The sequence below is a fragment of the Eublepharis macularius genome, chromosome 14 (genome assembly GCF_028583425.1).
Source record: "Eublepharis macularius isolate TG4126 chromosome 14, MPM_Emac_v1.0, whole genome shotgun sequence".
Lineage (NCBI taxonomy): Eukaryota > Metazoa > Chordata > Lepidosauria > Squamata > Eublepharidae > Eublepharis > Eublepharis macularius.
The window spans coordinates 69,342,248-69,361,437 of NC_072803.1; the positions used below are offsets into that span (position 1 = coordinate 69,342,248).

Here is a 19,190-nt window from a genome sequence, read left to right on the forward strand (position 1 = left end):
CCAACTCCAGATTGACATGTACTGACCTACTATTGGTCCTTCTTTTTGGAAACCTATGATAATTTAACCCATCGGTTCCCCAATTACCCAGTCATTATTGCAGCAATCTTAATGCAGTCATTTCCGCCATCTTCCGAGTGGCGAGCCTAGATGCCCTCCCAATCCCCTCTCTTGGCACACTAGAGCCATGCACACCAAACATCTCCAACATCTTGGCACCCTTTCCCTACAGGAAACCTGGGGGGGGGGAGCACCAGAGGTGGTCACAGTATGACACACAAACACACACCCATTACCTTGCTGGTAGTTGTGCAGTTCCAGTCTCTCTTTTCCTGCTGAAGAAGCACTGCCTAGTGGTGCTTCCTCATGTGGTTCCTGAGGCTGGTCTTCGAGAGATGATTCACATACTTCCCTTGGCTGACCTGGGCACTACAGTGCTGGCACTGTGCATACCAGTAGTCCTCCATCTTCTGAATGGAGGCCCCAGCAATGGAAATGGCCCCAGACGTTGGAGGACCGGGGAGGGGGGCGCTGTGGCCCTGCAGCTGCAGGCACCTCAAGAGGTGCCTCCTGTGAGGCACTCAGGCCAGACACAATGTGTCTAAGGTGGGCCGAAGAAGATGGCTGAGGGTGAAGGGGTAGAGATGGAGTCACCACTTCCACACTCCCTGTTCCTCCAGCATCTCCTCCTGCCTCACCATAAAAGGTCTGCTGTGTTCCTCAGAGAACACTGGGGAAGTCTCACAGATGGTGGGTCCCATCTCCAGTTCCTCCAACATCCTATGGGTCCCTGGGATGAGCACAAAGGATGGAAAACTCACATTCTCCAAGCCCACCCCCCAAAGATTCCTCATGCTGCTCCTCTTCCCGCTACTAGGTCTCAATGGCTAGAGACGGGGGCCGCAGCAGGAGACCTCTACCGAGTGCCAGCTCCTGCAGCCGGCACCCCTGGGGTGGTGGTGCTCCTGTAGCCACCTCAGCAAAGAGGGCCTTGCAAACCCTCTTGCTGTCACTAAAAGCCAGGCTGGTGAACGGCAGCTGTGCTGGGTCAGGCCTCTGCACAGGTTGGGGGGGGAGAGAGTTTGACTTGCTGACCTTAGATCTTAGATCTTGAATAACTAGACCAGTAGTATTCAGTGGCTCAGGACAGAGCCATATGTGGCTCTTTCACATGCCACATTTCACTCTTCTGAGCACCATTCCGCAATATGACACCCATTCCAAGTTTAAGGAAAGTGGGCAAAGCCATTGCATTGTAGCATTTGTAGTTTCCACCATAAAACATTGCAGGGACTGGAGGGCAAGTAAATAGCAAGGTCCCCTGAGCATATGGTCCAGGTATGGTAGTAGAGGGCCCACTCTCCAACAACCCAGCACCATTCTCCACAGTCTCTACACTATCATCCCAGCACTTGGGCAGCTGTTGGGAGGAGAAAGAGATGGCTGCAAAGAAGTGAGAGTAAAATCACCACCGTGGCAGTTACACAGGAACAGGACAATCTGGCCACAGTGGGTTGATGGTGATTTTACTCCCTTTCTCCACAGTCAGCTTTATCTCCACCAGGCACTTAGCAAAATCACTCTTGTCTTGCTGAGCTGCTGCGCTTCATGCTGAGAAGAGAGCGCAAACGACCGAGAGGGAAACCCTTCCCTTCACGCCAGATACTTTAGCATTCAAGATGGGTGGGGAGAGACACCTCTGCATATCTGGAGTTACTCTGACAGTTTAAAAGGTTGTAATTATAAACTTAATATATCTTACGTTATTCTTTATCTATTTGGTGGAGTGGCACAGGGCAAACTGTAGTCATGTGACTCTTCTGGTTGATGGTAAATGTGAGTATGGGTCTCTGAACCACAGAGTGCGTTTCACTGGACTGAACCCAAATGGCACTGACTGATCTACCTTTCGGATGCAATTTTTTGAAGGTTGTCTTTTTTTTACAGCTTCAAAAGGCCTCTTGGACGCTGCTCACTTTTGCTACCTGATGGCTCAAGTTGGATTCGGAATATATATGAAGAAAACAGCAAAGCTGGTGCTGATTGGCTCAAATCACAGGTGTGGAGAAATGGATGACCACTGGGCTGCCACTCAGGATCTGCCTGTCTGTCATTGCCCTGTCCCAGTCATAAGCATGGGTGGCCCCAAGGGTTCTTCTTTTTGTATTGTCACTCCTCATGCAAACCCCTCCTGCCTCTCAGCATTCTTGGCTGCTTTGGGTTTGCAGGTGGCCGTTCTGGGAGGGCTGGCCGTAGTGGCCTGCTGTTTTGATTGCTTGGTTGCAGTTACTAGTGCCTCCAAAATAAATGGTGGTGATTGGGAAGAAAGGTGAGGTATAAATGTAGTAAATAATACATTATTGCTTGGAACCCAGAATAGGATTTGCTTGGGCCTTAAGTGGGAAGAATAACACCATCAGTTGTAAAGGCTGAAGTGTTAGCAACTGGTGGCTTCTAGGCCAATTCAGCGCCAATGAAGGAGTGTTGCTTTTTCCTAGTTGTCAACCCTGCAGTGTAAAACCATGATTGGTAAGACTTGAAATGTGAATACTTTGAGGGGGCTGCAGGTTGGGACTTTTGTCCTATTCTCCCTCCCCTGCCCCCAGGCAAGCAATCCAGGAAAACTAGTTGCCAACCAAGACTGTAAGTGCAAGAAGGCACCTTTCTTTGACCCAATTAATGTGCTTTTTCTCTCTTGTTTTCTTAGCTTACCTTTTTTAAAGTTTGCCACCAATGAAGCCATTCAAAGGACTGAAGCTTATGAATATGCCCAGTCGCTGGGGACTCAGCCATGCCGCATGCCAAATTTCCAGGTTTGGGTCTCCTTTTCCTCATTTCATTTAGGATGCATGAGAGCCAGTTTGGTGTCGTGGTTAAGAGTGCGGGACTCTAATCTGGAGAGCCGGGTTTGATTCCCCGCTCCTCCGCTTGAAGCCAGCTGGGGGACCTTGGGCTAGTCATGGCTCTCTCAGAGCTCTCTCAGCCCCACCCACCTCACAGGGCGTTTTGTTGTGGGGATAACAATGGCATACTTCGTAAACCTCTCTGAGTGGGCATTGAGTTGTATTAAACGGTTTCCAGGCCTTGTTTGTTTATTTTTTCTTTATATATTTACTTTCCCGGTGGGGTCCCAGAGCAGCTCCCATCTCGCTCCTTGCCTCCATTTTATCCTCACAGCAAGTTAGGCTGAAGGTTGTGACTGGCCCCAGGTCACCCACAAGCTTCCATGGCAAAGCGGAGATTCAAACTTGAGTCTCTCAGACTGTCAGTCCCTGGCAGGTAGACCCCTCAAGCCCATCTACAGTGAACACACGTAGGTTCCAGCAGAAGCAGCTAAACTGGAATCTGTGCAGTTCAGGTTTGTGCTCCATCACGGAGTTTGGCAGAAGTGACAATTCAGATCAAGCAGTCTGTGTTATAGTTGATTTTCCCACGCTCCAAACGACAGTTAAGGTTTTGGTGCGCAAGCCTACAAGAGTTCTCTGAGAACCCATTCAGTTATGACTATGCATCAGGTACGCAGTAAAGTATTCCCAGCATCTGGGAAGAGTAGCGAAAGCTGGCATCTAGACACACCAAGGTCACGGTTAGCTGAGACTCACATATTTCTCTTAAGATAACAGGAGAGGCCCATTCTGAGTTCCAAGCAAGTAACGTCTGCAGTATGGTTACAAATGATCAGAGAGAGTCACACATCAATTTAGTAATAAAGCAGTATAGCTTCAGCATTTTGTGGCACAAGCAATATAACAAAGAGACAATCATGGCATGGCTGTGCAGACGTGACACAGACCCTAGTCCAACACTCTACTACACCACAATTTTGTTAAACCTTATGGCTCAGCCATCAGTTGTGGATGCTCAGTGGACTCAAACCTACCTCCATCATGCAACAGACCTTCTACGTGGTTTAGAAAGGGAGTGGTTCAACGTATACATGCATGTCAGTGGCTGTTTCAGTGAAAATCAATGGGCTGGATGCAGGGATTGTCTTGCAGTGGAGAAAGAATTCTTCCAACAGAGAGTGTCTTCTGATAGAGCATGTCTTTATGCATAAAGAAATCTTTCTCCAATGGGTGAAGACTTGGTGGAATCAAGTCATGGAATCCAGCCCCATTGCTGAGAAGTGATTGAGAAAGTTCTGCAGTGGTTGAGTGTTGGTGCATGCCCCCCCCCCCACCAATTCTTTTCTGGCTGCACATTGGCAGCCGCTGAGATAAAAGTTGCACTTGCAGGGTGAGATGAAGGGGAAAGGAGTTCTAGGGTGGCCAGTAAGGTATCCTGCAATGTGGTCTGTATCCAGTGTGTCAGCAGTGCTGAGGGTACAGAATGCTGACGTGGCACAGAACTGCCCGTGACCTGCACCAGCTGGTTTTGCTGGTGTTTAACAAGGCAGCCACTTACAGCCTCTTGATGCCTGCAGGTTTTCAAGTTTATCTATGCTTGTCGATTGGCTGAGATGGGCCTGGCTGCTCCAGCATTCCATTACTGCGAAGTGATTTCCAGAGCTGTGCTTCAGAGCCCTTGTGACTATTCTCCTGTCCTTATCGGCCAGCTGATGCAGGTACAGTGTGCGCCATCGTGGTTGGGGAGCTCTTTCTTTGTCAGATGAGAGGTTGGCTGTTTGGCTGGAGCACTCATCGAGTAGCAAGTGCTTCTTTCCTTTTGGCTCTCCAGTGACAATAGCTCTGGCTTCTGGAGTGAGGTAGCAGATCCAAGCAGCTACAGCTGCCTGCCCTGTCTCTAATGAGTGTGGTGTAAGGATCTGCCAAGTCACTCTCAAAAAGACTTCACTGCATGAGTTAAAGAACTTTATTGATAAGCTGCCAGTTTCAGGCTCTTTTTCCTTCTTTGCCAGGAATGGCGTTTCTCTACAAGCGCAGGACATATGTAGGATTCTAAGCGTGGGTGAATTCCCAGATCCTCACCCCCTTTAGGTAACGGTCAGCTAAGTTCAGAAGGAAGCATCTAGGTGGGAAAGACCAGAGTTAATGTATGCGAAGTCTCAAGCTCATCAGGGTCCGTGCAAGCACCTCTTCCCAGGCTAAGGAGAGAGGAGTCTAGGAGAGCATACAGATGACAGTCGAGACAGCCCCTCCCTTGCATACTTTCACATCACAGTCAAGCAACAGCTTCAGCCTTTAGTTATAACCATATTTTTAGAGCACAGACATCACACAGGATCTTGTTGGATAGGACAGATGATGCACCTGACATGTGGAAACCCTGGAAACCTCCATTTATGCTGCTTTCGTGGTGCATACTCCTCACTTTCATTGCTTTATTTTCAGATCTCTTCTCAGTTACGGCTCTTTGACCCTCAGATAAAGGAGAAGCCAGAGCAGGAATTATTTGTTGAGCCGAGTTGGTTAGTACAACTTCGAAACTTAGATGGACAAATAAAGGTGAGTGTATCTTGCTTTCTGAGTTTATAATACAAAGTGTGTTTACTGAGAAGTCCTCATTGAGTTCTGTAGAAATATACCTAGGATTGTAGCTTAGGATCTTTTTTTGCCTAGAAGGAAAAAATTGCAAAATTATATCAGGTTATTCCTTCCAAATGTGTGGCTCCTCAGTTTGCATTTGGCTCAGTATAAAAAATAGGGACATCTGCGAACACTGGTGGTCTCCGTTCAGTCAGAATCCCTTTCTAGGGTTCCTCCAAGCTTAGTGATAGAAGCACTGGGAACTTCCAGTGAGAAAGGAAACCTGCAAAAGATGCACAGGAACATGGATGGGAACGGAGGAGGCATGGATCTCTGCAGGATCTCTGCTGTGCTTACAAGAGGAGGGGAGGAGAGCATGAGAAACCAGGAAGCAGGCCAGAAACCTTTTGCAGAGGGGCACTTGGGCTGAGCAAGTGGCGTCGTGGAAGTGTTTTCTGGGATTCTGTCTGTATTGCTCTCACCACAGGAGGGTTCTATAGCTTACAGCATAGACCGATCCACACCTCAGCAATGTGCCTGCAGTACACCAAGCTCTGAACTAGACCATGTTGGCCAAAGTGAGGGAATGGGAGCTGGCCAGAAAATGAACTCAGGTCCTGGCAACCCTCTGTTGGCCTCCTTGCTTCCTACAGTGGTGCACCCCATGCAGAGCATCCAGCTGCTGCCTTCAGGTAGGTATTTCCCATTTCTTCAAATGTAGAAAACTCTAGATGAGGGTAGGGGTCAAAAGTCCAGGAGGCCCCTGAGCCCGCTTACTAAGTTGCAGGTTGCTGTTTTACTCAGGGACCCACTCAGAGATTAAGGCAACACCATGCTGGGTTTTGGGAAGCATCCAACTTGACCCTTTGCTTATGGTTAAGAACTTGTCTGAGCAAAAGAGTACAGGCCAAAGTGAGGTTTGCCATTGACAGCGCTCTTGAGTAGACATGGGCGCGAACCAAAAAACTTTAACGAACCAGCGGTTCGCGGTTCAGTGCCGACAATGATCCCGAGATCGGGAACCGCAACGAACATTTTCCGTTACCGAACCGGTTTGTGGTTCGTTGGGCGCGGAACGGCCCCCATGGCACTTACAAAGCCCATATTCCCAGGGAGTCTTTTGCAGGCTCTCCCCTACAGCCATCACCCAAGTTTGGACAAGATTGCAAAAGGGATCTTGGAGTTATACCCTCTCCAATCCAAGGCCCCCAGGAAACTCCCACTCGACACAGTTAGATCCACCAGTTGACGTTGGCCCAGTGTACAGAAGGTGGGTGTTGACGGCGGCCGCCGGGCCTGGTGGGCACAGGGAGGCAGCAACGAGCCACCTCCCCTTTAGGGGGCGGGGGGTCTGGCCACTCGCCGGCAGCACCCCCCATGTGCCCGGCCGCCAGGCCAAAGAGGAGCGCGCTGGTATTCCCAGCGTGGGTGGGAGAGGATATGTCATGCGGACGGGGGTCTGATCCCCCAGCAAGCAAGGGTCCTCACTCGAGGGTCCCACTGAGGAACAGTGCGGCAGCAGCTGACAGCACCCACCTTCCTGCCTTGCCGGAAAGGACGGGAGGGAGAGGACATGTCATTTGGAGGGGAAGTGGGAAGATCCACCAGTAGCCGCGAGGCCTCCTCCGAAGCTCCCACTGAGGAACTCTGCGGTGGCAGTCAGCATCAACCACCTTCTTGCCTTTGCGGAAAGGATGGAATAGGACAGGACCGGAGAGGTCGTTGGGAGGGGACTGAGTGTTCCGGAGAGGGCGAGGTGAGAAGAGGGACCGTGTACTTGTGTGGGAGAGGAGGGCTGAGCCCGAGGCTTCCTGGCCGCATTGCGCAGCAGGACCGGGACGGAGGGACCCCACATCCACCCTGAAGGAGTGCGCAGACTGCTGTGGCAGAGGCTTGTCTGCTCCCCCTGTGTCACAGTGGAGGTTGTCACCAGCATCACTCACCTTCCTGCCTTCGCGGAAAGGACATGACTGGTTGTGACAGCATTACCCATTCCCCCCTGCTCAGAGGGGGCAGCAGGTGCCCATGGAAAGGGGGGGGGGTACCGTGCGACACCACACTAACACCAGCAACAGCTCCTGAGCTGCCCCTCGTACACAAAAGCAGCAGTGGCAGACCTCAACTACCTTCCTGCCTTCGCGGAAAGGACACGTGACTGGTCGTGGGTCCCATTTCCCCCATGCACAGAGAAGACAGCAGGTACACATGGATAGGGGTGCACCGTGCAGCTCAAACCTGTCAAGCTCAGCAAAAGCTTCTGAGCTGCCCTTTGGGGTCCAAAGCGGCGGCAGCAGACAGCACCCAACTTCCTGCCTTCGTGGAAAGGGTGGGAGGGACCCATTCCCCCCTGCTCAGACAGGACACCAGGTGCCCTTGAAGGGGGGGGGGGTACCGTACGGTGCCACTCTCACATCGGCAACAGCAGAAGAGCTGTTCCTCGTGCCCAAAAGTGGCATCAGCTGGCAGCACCACACCTTGCTGCCTTCGCGGAAAGGACAGGATGGGAAAGACAGGAGAGGTTGGGAGGCATCTGAGCAGATCCAGAGAGGGAGAGGTGTGAAGAGCGAACGGGAACTTGTCTGGGAGAGGAGGGCAAAGGGTCACCAGCCATGGAAGCAGCTCCGAGAACTGAGGGAGGCTTGAGCCCGCTGTGGACGAGCTGGGCTGGCTACAACCCCAGGGTGGCTCAGAGCCCGGGTAGGTCCAGGTCCATGGGAGGGTGCCCCAGTAGGTTGAGGTTCACCTTGTCAACATGTCCACCGGGTCCGGGTGCAGACGTGCGCAGCGGGGACGGAGGAGGTCTCCCAGGTGGGAGAACACTTGCTCGCTCTGCACGCTGGTGGGAGGGAAGGACAGGATGTTGGTGGCGATGATGGACAGGTCCGGCCATTGGTCAGATTTCCTCGCCCAATACTGCAACGGGTTGGCATGGGGGGGCTCGGTGGGCTCAGAAAGGTACTTGCACACCATGGCCCCCGCCAAGTCCTCCACTAAGAGAGATGTGCCCGCCGTGCAGCGGCCAACCACGCAGCCCACCGACGAGGCCCAGAGATCTAATGTGGCCATTGGGGTGGCTCTTCCCTGGCATGGCTCTCTTCCCACCTCCTCCCCCTCCTCCTCCACCACCCGCCCCTCGCCGCTGCCCGGTTCCTTCTCTCCTGCCCTCTGTCTCTGTCCAGTGCTGCATCTGACCCACCTGCATGGCGATGCTGCCCTTGATGCGGGGGTCACAGAGGGAGGCCAGTTGGTACGGCACCTTGCAGCGTAGAGGACGCAGGTGTTCAGCGACACAGGCCTGGATCCTCTGGACAAAGTCCTGGACCCTGGGGAGTAGTTCTTGCCCTTGCTGGAGCTCCTGGGCCAGAAACTGGTGTAGGCCGTGGATCAGAGGGAGGACCTGACCCAGGCTGGCCTGGTAGGAGCACAAGATCTCAGTGGCATCCTTGAAGGGTTTCAGGATCCGGGAAATCTGGGCAAGGACTCTCCAGTCCAAGGAGCTGAGGCTCAACTCCTCTCCCCTCCTCAGCACATCCGAAGAGGACAGGATGTTTTCCAGCGTGCCCTTCTACTCCACCAGACGACATATCATGTCGTAGGTGGAGTTCCAGCGGGTGGGCAGGTCCTGGAAGAGTTGGTGCTTGGGGCCCCCTGCCTCCCCCTGCCTCTGGAACAGCTCGCAGGAAGAGTTTATGCTGCGGGAGAAGTGGGAAGCGATGCAACGGCAGCTGTCCAGCAGATTGCGCGTCCGCAAGGTTCCCTCATCCCAGCTGTCCCTTGGCTTGCTCCACAGCCCAAGCACGTCCTTAATCACGAGGTGCAGCTTGTGCGCCATGCACACCAGGTCCGGGAGGGATGCCTCTTTCAGGGCTGCCAACATGTTGGCTCCCGCGTCTGTGACCATGAAGCCACGAACAAACGCTTACACCTCGGACGTCCACTCCCTCAGAGCCGCCTTGACGGTGGTGGTGATGTTCTTCCCGGTGTGGACCTCGTCCATCCCCCAGGCCTGAAGAAGAACCGCCCTGTAGCCCGATGTCAGGCTGGGCACCTTTTTATGGCTGCCAGATCTTGGCCTGGGGAGGTGGAGGTCCTCTGGTCGCCACCAGTGGGCAGTGATGGCAAGGTACCCGTGATGGCAGCCGCTCCACAGGTCGGCCGTGAAGTGCACTGTTCTGCCTTGGGCGGCCGACAGGTCTCTGCACACCATGTCTCGCACTGCCTCGTACAAGGCGGGCACGACTCAACGCCCAACGGTGTGCCATGACAGCATGGCGAACCATGGGGCAAAGTGCTAGAGCAGCAGTTGGAAGCCCACATCCTCCACGACTGATAGGGGGAAGCCTTGCAGGGCGATCTCCTGCGCCACCACATGAACGCCCGCCTCCTGAGCCCTTGACCTCACCCTTTTCAGAGGCACCACCCCCGACCCTGATGGAACAACTTCCCCCGGGGCGGCCTGCCTGACTCTTCCACTCCAACCAGCCGCACCCATGAGGCAAGGCTTCTTGTTCGGGGTGCATTCCGGAGACCCTCCCATTGGTCCTGGATCAGACAAGCTGGTGGCCCTTGGTCTCCCCCCGACAGATGTTACACTGGCCGAGGATGGAGACCACAGGCTCAGGTGGCGCCTCTTCAGGTGCCGAGTCAGGGCCGTCGATGGCAGGTGCTTCGGGTCATTGCCCCTGCGTACCAGGCCCTCACACACACAGCACCTCACCATGCGGGGGTCAGTAGGAAGGGACCGAAAGTGCCTCCAAACATTGAGGTTGAACCGTGGACCACTAATGGTTCCAGGGGAGGGAGGACGAAGAGTTGCTGCTGGATGTGCCACGGAGCTGGCAATGGAAGACGGAGTGATGGGTGGACTGCAGGCAGGGACAGCACCACCAGTAGTTTGGGATGGGGACGGGCTGGATGTTTCCTCGAACCCCAACTATTCCTCCAAGGATCCCTCGGCCTCCTCCTCCCCAAAAATTTTCAGGAGTTCCTCTTTCGCCGCCAGCAAGACCTCTTTGGCCTCCTTCACAGCCACAACTGGTGATTTTGGGGGAGTGGGAGTCTCTGCTGCTCCAGAGTCCTGCACAGCACTGCTTCCCGTACTGCAACCGGGACAATCTCTGCACTGCCCCCCACGACCACTCTTGTCTCCCACCCGAAGCCTCATCATGCCAGCAAACAACAATTGAGAAGAAGAACGGAGATGACACTGTGAACCCTCAGCCGAGGTGCCCACCGAGCTTGGCCCCAGGGCCTGGCAGCAGCCCTGGCACCAGAGGGAGGGAGGGACTAGAGCCCTAGCCCACCATTCCCACAGACCTGAACAGATCAGGAAGTGATATAATAATCAATGTGAGCCCTCTACCGAGGTGCCAACTGAGCTTGGCCCCAGGGCCTGGCAGCGGCCCTGGCACCAGAGGGAGGGAGGGACTAGAGCCCTAGCCCACCACTCCCACAGACCTGAACAGATCAGGCACTGATCAATAATCAATGTGAGCCCTCAGCCAAGGTGCCCACTGAGCTTGGCCCCAGAGCCAGGCAGCAGCCCTGGAACCAGAGGAGATAGATCCCTATCCCCCAAATCCAAGCTGAATTACACTCACAGTCTCTGTCCCCAAAGGCTAGCAAGTGGCAAGCAAGAGCTCTGTCCCACTCCACTGCTCACTGAAAGTGAAACCCAGCCTGGGAGCCCACGGCTATTTATAAGCACAGGTCCCATTGAGTAACGCAGGAGGTCTGTGTTTGGCCGTCAGAGCTGCCTATCAGGGTTTGCAGGGATGAGATTGGAGTGCCCGTGGCTACAGGACACCCCCTTCCCCCTCCCTCCCCTGGGTGTCTTCTCCCAACTTGTAACTGCTTTGCAGCTCCGTGGTTGGAAGGAAGACCTGCCGATCAAAGTAAGCTGAGCTTCCATTCGGGTTTCCAGGGTGACAGAAGGAGCGCAGACAGAGTTCAGGCATTCCCCTGGCTCCGTTGCCAGGGGAATTGATTGCTGGCGCCTGAGTGTCTGGCTTCCCGAACCGCGGCCGAACGCAACGAACCAAGCTTCTTCTGACCACTGGTTCGTTGGCCGTGGCCGATAACGAACCGCTGGATCGCAATCTCCATTTTCGTGGGTTTTTGATGTGTGTAATGTGGTTCGTGCCCATCTCTACTCTTGAGTGCTGGTTACTTGACCTGTGTCTGCATGAGCAATCAATTCAGATTGCATGCAGGCTCCTCTTTATTTATTCTAAAATGGTTCTGCCTTTCCTGCTATCTTCCTACTACTCCGCATTGTTTTCAAGGTAGTTTTGAATTTTAAAATATCAGCTCAGCAGACCATTTACCTTAAAGGGCTAACAAAGCTTAACGAAGTATAAGCTTTCATGAGACAAAGCTCACTTTTTCAGATACCACTGAGTATATGCTTTGACACTCAAAAGCTAATATGTTTTAAATCCTTTCTCTAGTGCCTCCACACATCCTTGAAGGCTCAGATGCCCTGCGGCCACCTTCCCAGCCAGGTGCGCTTGGTGCCGTTTCATCCTCGGTGGAGCCAGTGCCTGCCTTTTCAAATGCATGTGGAGCTGAGCAGGCTTTGCCTGGCCAGGGTACAACAGTGCCTCTAGTATCACCCTCTTCTCAGTCTAATGAACTTCAGCCACCTGTGCAGATCAACCCAGAAGCAGGTTTGTCTGGGGTGGAGTTAAGGGTGCCTGTGGCTGCAGGGATTATTTGTGATTATCGCAATATGTCATCTACCCTATAACAAAATATCCATCATGCAGGGGGTTTTCTGGGTGGCTGCTCACCGCTTAGGGGATTCCCTGGGACTCTTTCAGAAATGCTGTATTTGGGATTTCTGTCCATTGCAGGAGTGAAAGTGATTGTGGTGCAGGTTTAGAATGTTTGAAATTCTAGTGGGATATCTAAGTTTGGCTTGGGCAGGTCTGGTCAGCTTCAACAGGGCATGGTGGTGGGGTGGGGCGGGGATACTTCCTCTAAGTAAAGCACTCTTTGACCCTACACCTGTGTGTCACTACTTGCTCATGTGCAAGTAAAGTATAAAGCCCCAGTTCTCCCGCTTAGTATGGTCTGATCTGTACTGAGAGCCAGTCCTCTCACCTCCATCTAGTAGGCTTATGGCTTGTTTGTTTCTAGAACTGCCTGGCTGTCCCTGCAGTCAGCCTGAGCAAAGGGCTGGACTCTGATTAAGTCTCAGTATGCTTTGGTATGGAGTTTATGGATACATCAGAGGCAAAAGAACTAGAATCATAGAGCTGGAATGTACAACAAAGGTCGTATAGTTCCAACCCCCGGCACAATGCAGGAAATTCACAGCTACTCCCCCAATGCCCCCTGCTCAATGTTCAGAGGAAGGCAAAAAAATCTCCAGGATCTCTGGCCAATCTGGCCTGGAGGAAAATTCTTTCTTCACCCCAAAGTGGCAATTGGCATTACTCCAGGCACACGAGAGGGCCACAAGAGCCTAGCCAAGCTCATCCCTTCCTGTCCTCCTTGTCACGACCAGCCTAAGTTCATACTTAGAATCAGCACTACTGTCAGATGGCCATCTGGCCTCTGTTTAAGAACTTCTAAAGAAGACGAGCCCACCACCTCCCAAGGAAGCCTGTTCCCCGGAGGGACTGTTCTTGCCATCAGGAAGTTCTCCCTAATATTTACTGGAAAACTCTTGGAATGGATGGGAAGATACTGGAAAATATCCACCTCTGTTTTATTTCTAGATTAAGAAAGTCAGTTTTCTCTTGCTCTGAAGCGTTTACTTCTTTCAATGAGGGTTTCACAGATCTTTGTCCAGATGGGTTTTACCAGTCGTATCAGTGAAAGCAGAGAATGTTTTAGTTGTGCTTAGCTTTCTGTAAGTAGAGACCAGTTCTATCAGTTGTCATAAGTTAACAGTGCAGTTTTCGAAGAGCAGAATTCCCCTCACTTAAGAAAGCAAAACTGACTTATCCCATTGCGCTTCTTAGCAATACAAAGCACCCTTCATGATTCTCCTGTTTGGAAGACTGGCCCAGAGCCCAGGGACGATGACTTCTATGGGAAGATGGCAAACATGGTATTCATTTATACTCTTTTTCTAGATGCATTGGTCCTTACGTTGCCCAAGGGCAGTGTGAAAGCTTCCACCCCTCCCTGTCCTGTAGATTCTTGGTTAAGCTGATCAGAAATGCTAATTGTCTGGCAATGTATGGCATTCTTAAGTTAGCTGTGTGGTTCACACACAGAACTGTCTCTGATGTTGGAAATGCCTGTGAATACACCATGTGTGGAGCGAGGGGTAGGGTCTGGCTGGATGCATGTCTAACAGGGGGAGCACCTTGCAGGTAATACTAAGCAAGTGGGTTTAGCAAGTTCCCTTTGCTGGCCAAACGGGATGGGTCGGAGTTCTGGAGACCAAAGGACAACCAGAGCCTCCTCTCCCCTTGGCTGCTCACAGCACAGGTGATGTGCGGGAGACCCCGCCTCAGAGACGGGCACATCCTTGCTGCTTAACAAACCCGGCCTGTGGCTGAAGGCCCAGGCCCAAGCCTGCTCCTCTCTTAGGGGATCAGTTGAGCTGTTTGTTCATTTGTGAGCTTTGTATCCAACCAGGGCTCGGGCCGACAATCCAGATCTGCCTCCCAGTCTTCAGCCCACATGGTACGTAACAAAAAGAATTACTGCAGCTAAATCACTTCTATGTGTCTTACTTTGCATCTCCATTTATTATTTATTTTTTCCTGTCCCCCCCCCCCCCAACTCTTGACATCATTTAAAAATGTCTTTCAGAGCCTAAAGTGACCTTGTTGCTTCCAATCACAGGGCTCTGGGCAGCGATCTCGGACTACCTCAGAATCCTCTGTGCATTCTATAGGACCAGAGAGGCCAAATTCCTTGTTACAGCAGCCCCCTCTGCCCTGTCTGCCAATCCCCAAAGGGAAGGAAACCAAGAAAGAACCACCATCCCAAAAGGTAGCTCGGACTTGCCTCTGTTGAACATTCTGTCTTCTGCTCTTGGCTAGTGACCTTGGAGGGCTGACCTGTGCCTCCACTTCCTCCCCAGCTTGCTTGTCTGTATGGTGCAGGTTTTATGACAGTCTTTAGAGTGTGCAGGTATTATGACAAGATGCTCTATGTCCAGAAGGCGTGTCAGAGATTCCTCACATGTGTGTAGTGTTACTCTGCAGTGTCCCAGCAGCCCACACAGGAGAATTCCCAGGCTGCCTTTCCTCCAGTGAGCTTCACCAATGATCTAATCCTCTGTTTCCAGGCTGTTGTCTTAAGTGTATCATTGCTAGACCATGCTAGGCTAGAAGGCTGTCAACTCAGCTTACAAAAACGCTTCTGAAATTGTATCAAACAATTAAAATTGTTTTTTTTTCCAAATTAGAATGTTCATTGCTCTGAATATATTCCTGTGTATGGCTCTTTGGGTCTCTTTTGCTCTGCTTCCTTGAAACGCCACTCTTGAATATGCACAAAGTTTTAAAATGTCATTTCCCCCTCCCAGTGCATGCCTAGCATTTGCTATGTGCAATTCGAACTTGCTATCCAGTTTCCCCCCTCCCATCACCAAGGTAACGGAAACCCACCTCTCTCCATCCTGCAGTGGCTTGACCTGCCTGCTGGCCAGAGTCTCCAAGGCCCCTTGGGGCCTTAACAGCCAACTGGGGGCTGGTTTGTTTCATTGATCACTGGCCGAACTCTGACCACAGAGTGCCTCACTTCTGATGAACCCTGTCTTAATGGTGAACCCCTGTCTTAACCCCCCTGTGGCTTTTCATAGCCTTGGATTGTGAGCCTTTCATCTAGCTGTTACTTACATAACAGCCTCCAATCCAGAATAAATTTAAGTAAGCTAAATAGAGTCTTTGTGTTTAGAGCGGTACAACGTGGTTTGGCTGGCTAAAGTGGAAAGGCAAGAATGAGGCTCATCTCCCTGATGATAAGAATAAATCGGTAAGTACCCTGAACCATCGTCCGTGACACCTGAATCTGTGTCATGCAACTAGGTTGACAAGGGAAGGAGGGAGTGTGTGTCTGTTCCCATAGGTCCTAATAAAGGTGATGTTCATATACTTGTCCAGCAATTAGCATGTGAGGTTTTAAAAACCCAAAATGTTCAGCTAGATCAGTGATTTGGGAGCCACAACTTGTTTTGGCAGTAGCTGCCACCACAGCGCAAGGATCTTCACTGCATGACTGCAGGAAAGCTGTGTGTATGCAAGAATATATTTTTAAACAGTACGTTTAAAAATATGTTTGTAAGGCATCCTGATAAACAGAGCTTCCACCTGAAATGTTGAATAGTTTTTCCTAGAGTTATGCATGACCTTGCTCTCTGGCTCCACCTCCTGTGGCAACCCTTTTGTAATGGTTCCCTGTGTCAGAATCCCAAAGGTACCCGCAGGTTGAAAAAGGTTGGGAACTCCTGCTCCAGAGGAACTGAAAAAACTGCAAGCCTCCTTGAGGTGCATGCCTCTCTGTGCCTGGGATGGAAGTAACTGTGGCTTTTGTGCTTGATGGTGATTTTGAATGCGGCTCTCCACAAGGTGTGGAGTGAGTATCGCTGAGCTAGAAGCTGAAGCTGAATCCAGAGCCTTTTTCAGCAGTTGAGTTCTTTCACTGGCTGATCCTCCGGATAAAAGCAGAAATGTTGTTTTATGTAGATTGTTTGGGATGAAAAGAAACAGCGGTGGATCAACTTGGATGAACCGGAAGAAGAGGTAAATGGTCTGCTGAGCTCATGCTTGAATTGGTGCCGTTGAGCACCAGTCTGTGTTTTTTGTCAAGTCCTCCATCCAGTGCTTTGAAACAGTGAAGCCCCCACCTGTTGCTGGGAATCCCAGCGGTGCCATTAAGCCACGAAGCATCAACCCCCTCCCCCTTCCAGCACCATCCTTCCTCCATGGAGCTTCCTGGACTGCTGCAATCCCATCATGCCTGAATTCAGAAAATCCTCTTGAGCTAATAATATCTGTTAAAAGCCTTCTTTGCTGGACATAGTTGCAGCCAAAGGAAATGTGACATGTAGATCATCTTCTGCCCCAATTGGATGGGTTTCAGTTCCATAGAATTTTGTGGGTGGAAGGAGGGGGGCCTGCCTTCTAACACAGGAATAAATCCATGGAAGTATAGCCAACAGCCCAACGTGGCTTGGGTCAAGTGAGAAGGAATATTAGGAAAGGCAAAGAACAGAACCTTGCACTCGTAAAGATGTTTGTTCAGGGGCTAACCTTCCTTTCTTGCAGAGCAAGCCACCGCCTCCACCGCCAACAGGGTTCCCTAAAACTCCTCAAACAGCCTCTTCTGGACAAGGCGCTCCTCCCAGTGCCCCTGTCAACATGTTCTCCAGGAGAGCAGGTACCCCCACCCCCAAGCTGTATTCTGAACTGTAGAGCTGGTCAGCTTGATGACGTCAGTCTTCCTTTGTTGAGCTTCATGGGGCTTTCATTCATGCTTTATATGTTTAGATGGCAAATGTGGCATATAAAATTGAAATATTTGTAACGCTTATCAGATCTAAACTTATTTTACTGTTTAACAACATACAGTGGTTTTGCAGTCTACAAGTAAAACTGAATATATCCAGTACTGCCAAGGGAGTGTTTGATATATGAGGGGGTTGGGGTTGGGAAGGCTAAAAATACAAGACACCGTTTTAATAGAAATGAAATAAATTCTGTTCTTTGGACAGAAAAATCTCATACATAATTTTTTCCATGTGTAGACAAAACTAGTCCCATTTAAACAATTAACATATCTCTGAAAATACGTAGTGTGTGTCTGCAGGTATACGTATAATTATTTAATGTTGCTATAGATTGTTACATAAAAATCTTCTTACCTTGTATTTTGAGCAACACAGTGGCTAGCATTTCATGCATTCCAATAGAGGAAACATTTCATAAGAGTTTTTTTCAGAGCTTCTCATTTTTTTTTCGTTGGATTTTTTTAAAGTCCCTGGGTGGGGGGTGAGTCTCTGTGTTCCGGGTACCTCCAGGAGTTTTTTCCTCTGAGCCACCACATCTTTGTGTGAGTTTGACCCTTCATGTTTCCCCCCAGTGAGGAATAGAGTTGGGCTTTAGACAGAGGACCTAAATCTGTAGCCTTGAGCAAGTCATTATCCAGCTTAATTTTCATAGCTGGAACCTCTCACACACAGGCACAAATGAAAAAGCTGGAACTGGTGTGAGTGACACAGTCACGTCTCTTGGTCCTGCATACAGAATTTCATCTCCTTCTGTTGGCACCAGAATATTGTTCGATAGGAAATGTATTTGTAAAAGGCTTTGTTAGTTTCACCTCCTCACTGCCAACTTTTGTACAGGCCCTGTAATTTGCATTGCTTTTCTGACAGTACATCTGCTGTGTGCATCACCCACACCTCCCAAGTGCTTTATCACTGGGTTCCGTGGAGCAGCAGGCAGTTCAGATGTTACCAACTCAACCAGAGGCATGCCAGGGAGATATAACTGCACTAGAAACCACAATGTCTCCCTTTGCAGAGCTAAAGTTACTCACAAATAATTATACTAATAGTAAACAATTTTAATACGTAAAGTGCTAACAGTGAACAAAGTGCAAAATGTATCCAATAAATATCATAAATATCAACATTATTTAAATAAATTGATCGATACAGTCAAGTTATAAATATTACAATCAGTCAACAAATAATCCCATCAATAAATAACAACCAGATATGAAGTAATTGATCCAAGAACGGTCGATAATAAGCAACAGTGTTTAACGTATAAGGAGATAACTCAAACAGAACTTTCTAAAGCTAGAATAAAGACACAACAAGAGTTGTCCCCAAACTATGATTGGTTTCAATATAGACAAATCAGAGATCTTTATTATTCGGACTGTGCGAAGGGAGGAATAAGAATGGAGAATTCAGAATTAGAGAAAGTAATTCTACAAGGAGATAAAAAAGAAATTTCAAAGGTCTACAAAGTGTTGTTAAAATGGTATACTGAGGATGAGGTAGTTAAAGTGCAAATGGTGAAGTGGGCTATAAACTTTAATAAAGAAATAACAAGAGGCGTGGGAATACTTGTGGAAAAATACGTTGAAGATTACGACATGCACTAATATTAAAGAGAATGTTTATAAAATGATGTATCGTTGGTATCTGACACCAAAGAAGATAGCGCTAGGGAATTTGAACATGTCTAACAAATGTTGGAAATGTAGAAAACATGAGGGTTCTTTGTACCATATGTGGTGGACTTGTGAGGTAGCTAGGCAGTACTGGGGGGAAATAATAAAAGTAATGAGTGAGATTTTACAATTTCAAGTGAATAAGAAACCAGAACTCCTGCTACTGAACTTGGGAATGCAAGACATGCCAGCACAATACAGGACATTGTTATTCTATATGACAGCAGCAGCTAGACTTTTGTACGCGCAGAAGTGGAAAGTACAAGAGGTGCCAACCATTGAGGATTGGATCTACAAATTGCTGTACAGGGCGGAGATGGATAAAATGACAAGAAAATTGAGAGACCTTGACCCAGGGCAGTTTAACAAGGACTGGGAGAAGCTGAAACAATATCTGGTGAAAAAATGGGAGGTGGGTGGAGAACTGTGGCAGTTTGAAAATTACTGAAATATAATGGAAGAAGAGGGAAGTGACTATACCGAGGGGGGGAGAGTTGACTGAATAATTCTAAGCAAATACCATATTGGATTATTATATAGAGTATTAGTAGTGCTATTATTATAAGAAATGTAAGGATAAAAGCTAAACTAAATATCTTTCTGACGTAAATA

The 19,190-nt window shown here is 49.9% G+C and overlaps 1 protein-coding gene across 3 annotated transcripts in view; it reads left to right on the forward strand.

Annotated features, from left to right (window-relative positions):
• The window catches only part of SEC16A (SEC16 homolog A, endoplasmic reticulum export factor), a 79,857-nt gene that overhangs the window by 51,619 nt on the left and 9,048 nt on the right, over window positions 1-19,190 (forward strand). For 2 of the 3 annotated variants that reach the window (XM_054998244.1, XM_054998243.1), the window contains exons 15-26: window positions 1,948-2,059; window positions 2,708-2,813; window positions 4,424-4,564; window positions 5,292-5,405; window positions 5,914-6,118; window positions 11,876-12,094; window positions 13,397-13,485; window positions 14,022-14,069; window positions 14,232-14,381; window positions 15,291-15,368; window positions 16,079-16,135; window positions 16,661-16,772. In XM_054998244.1, the coding sequence (XP_054854219.1) occupies window positions 1,948-2,059; window positions 2,708-2,813; window positions 4,424-4,564; window positions 5,292-5,405; window positions 5,914-6,118; window positions 11,876-12,094; window positions 13,397-13,485; window positions 14,022-14,069; window positions 14,232-14,381; window positions 15,291-15,368; window positions 16,079-16,135; window positions 16,661-16,772 (1,431 nt within the window). Of the gene's footprint in view, window positions 1-1,947; window positions 2,060-2,707; window positions 2,814-4,423; window positions 4,565-5,291; window positions 6,119-11,875; window positions 12,095-13,396; window positions 13,486-14,021; window positions 14,070-14,231; window positions 14,382-15,290; window positions 15,369-16,078; window positions 16,136-16,660; window positions 16,773-19,190 lie in introns of those variants that run through there. The other variant, XM_054998245.1, reaches the window with a different exon arrangement.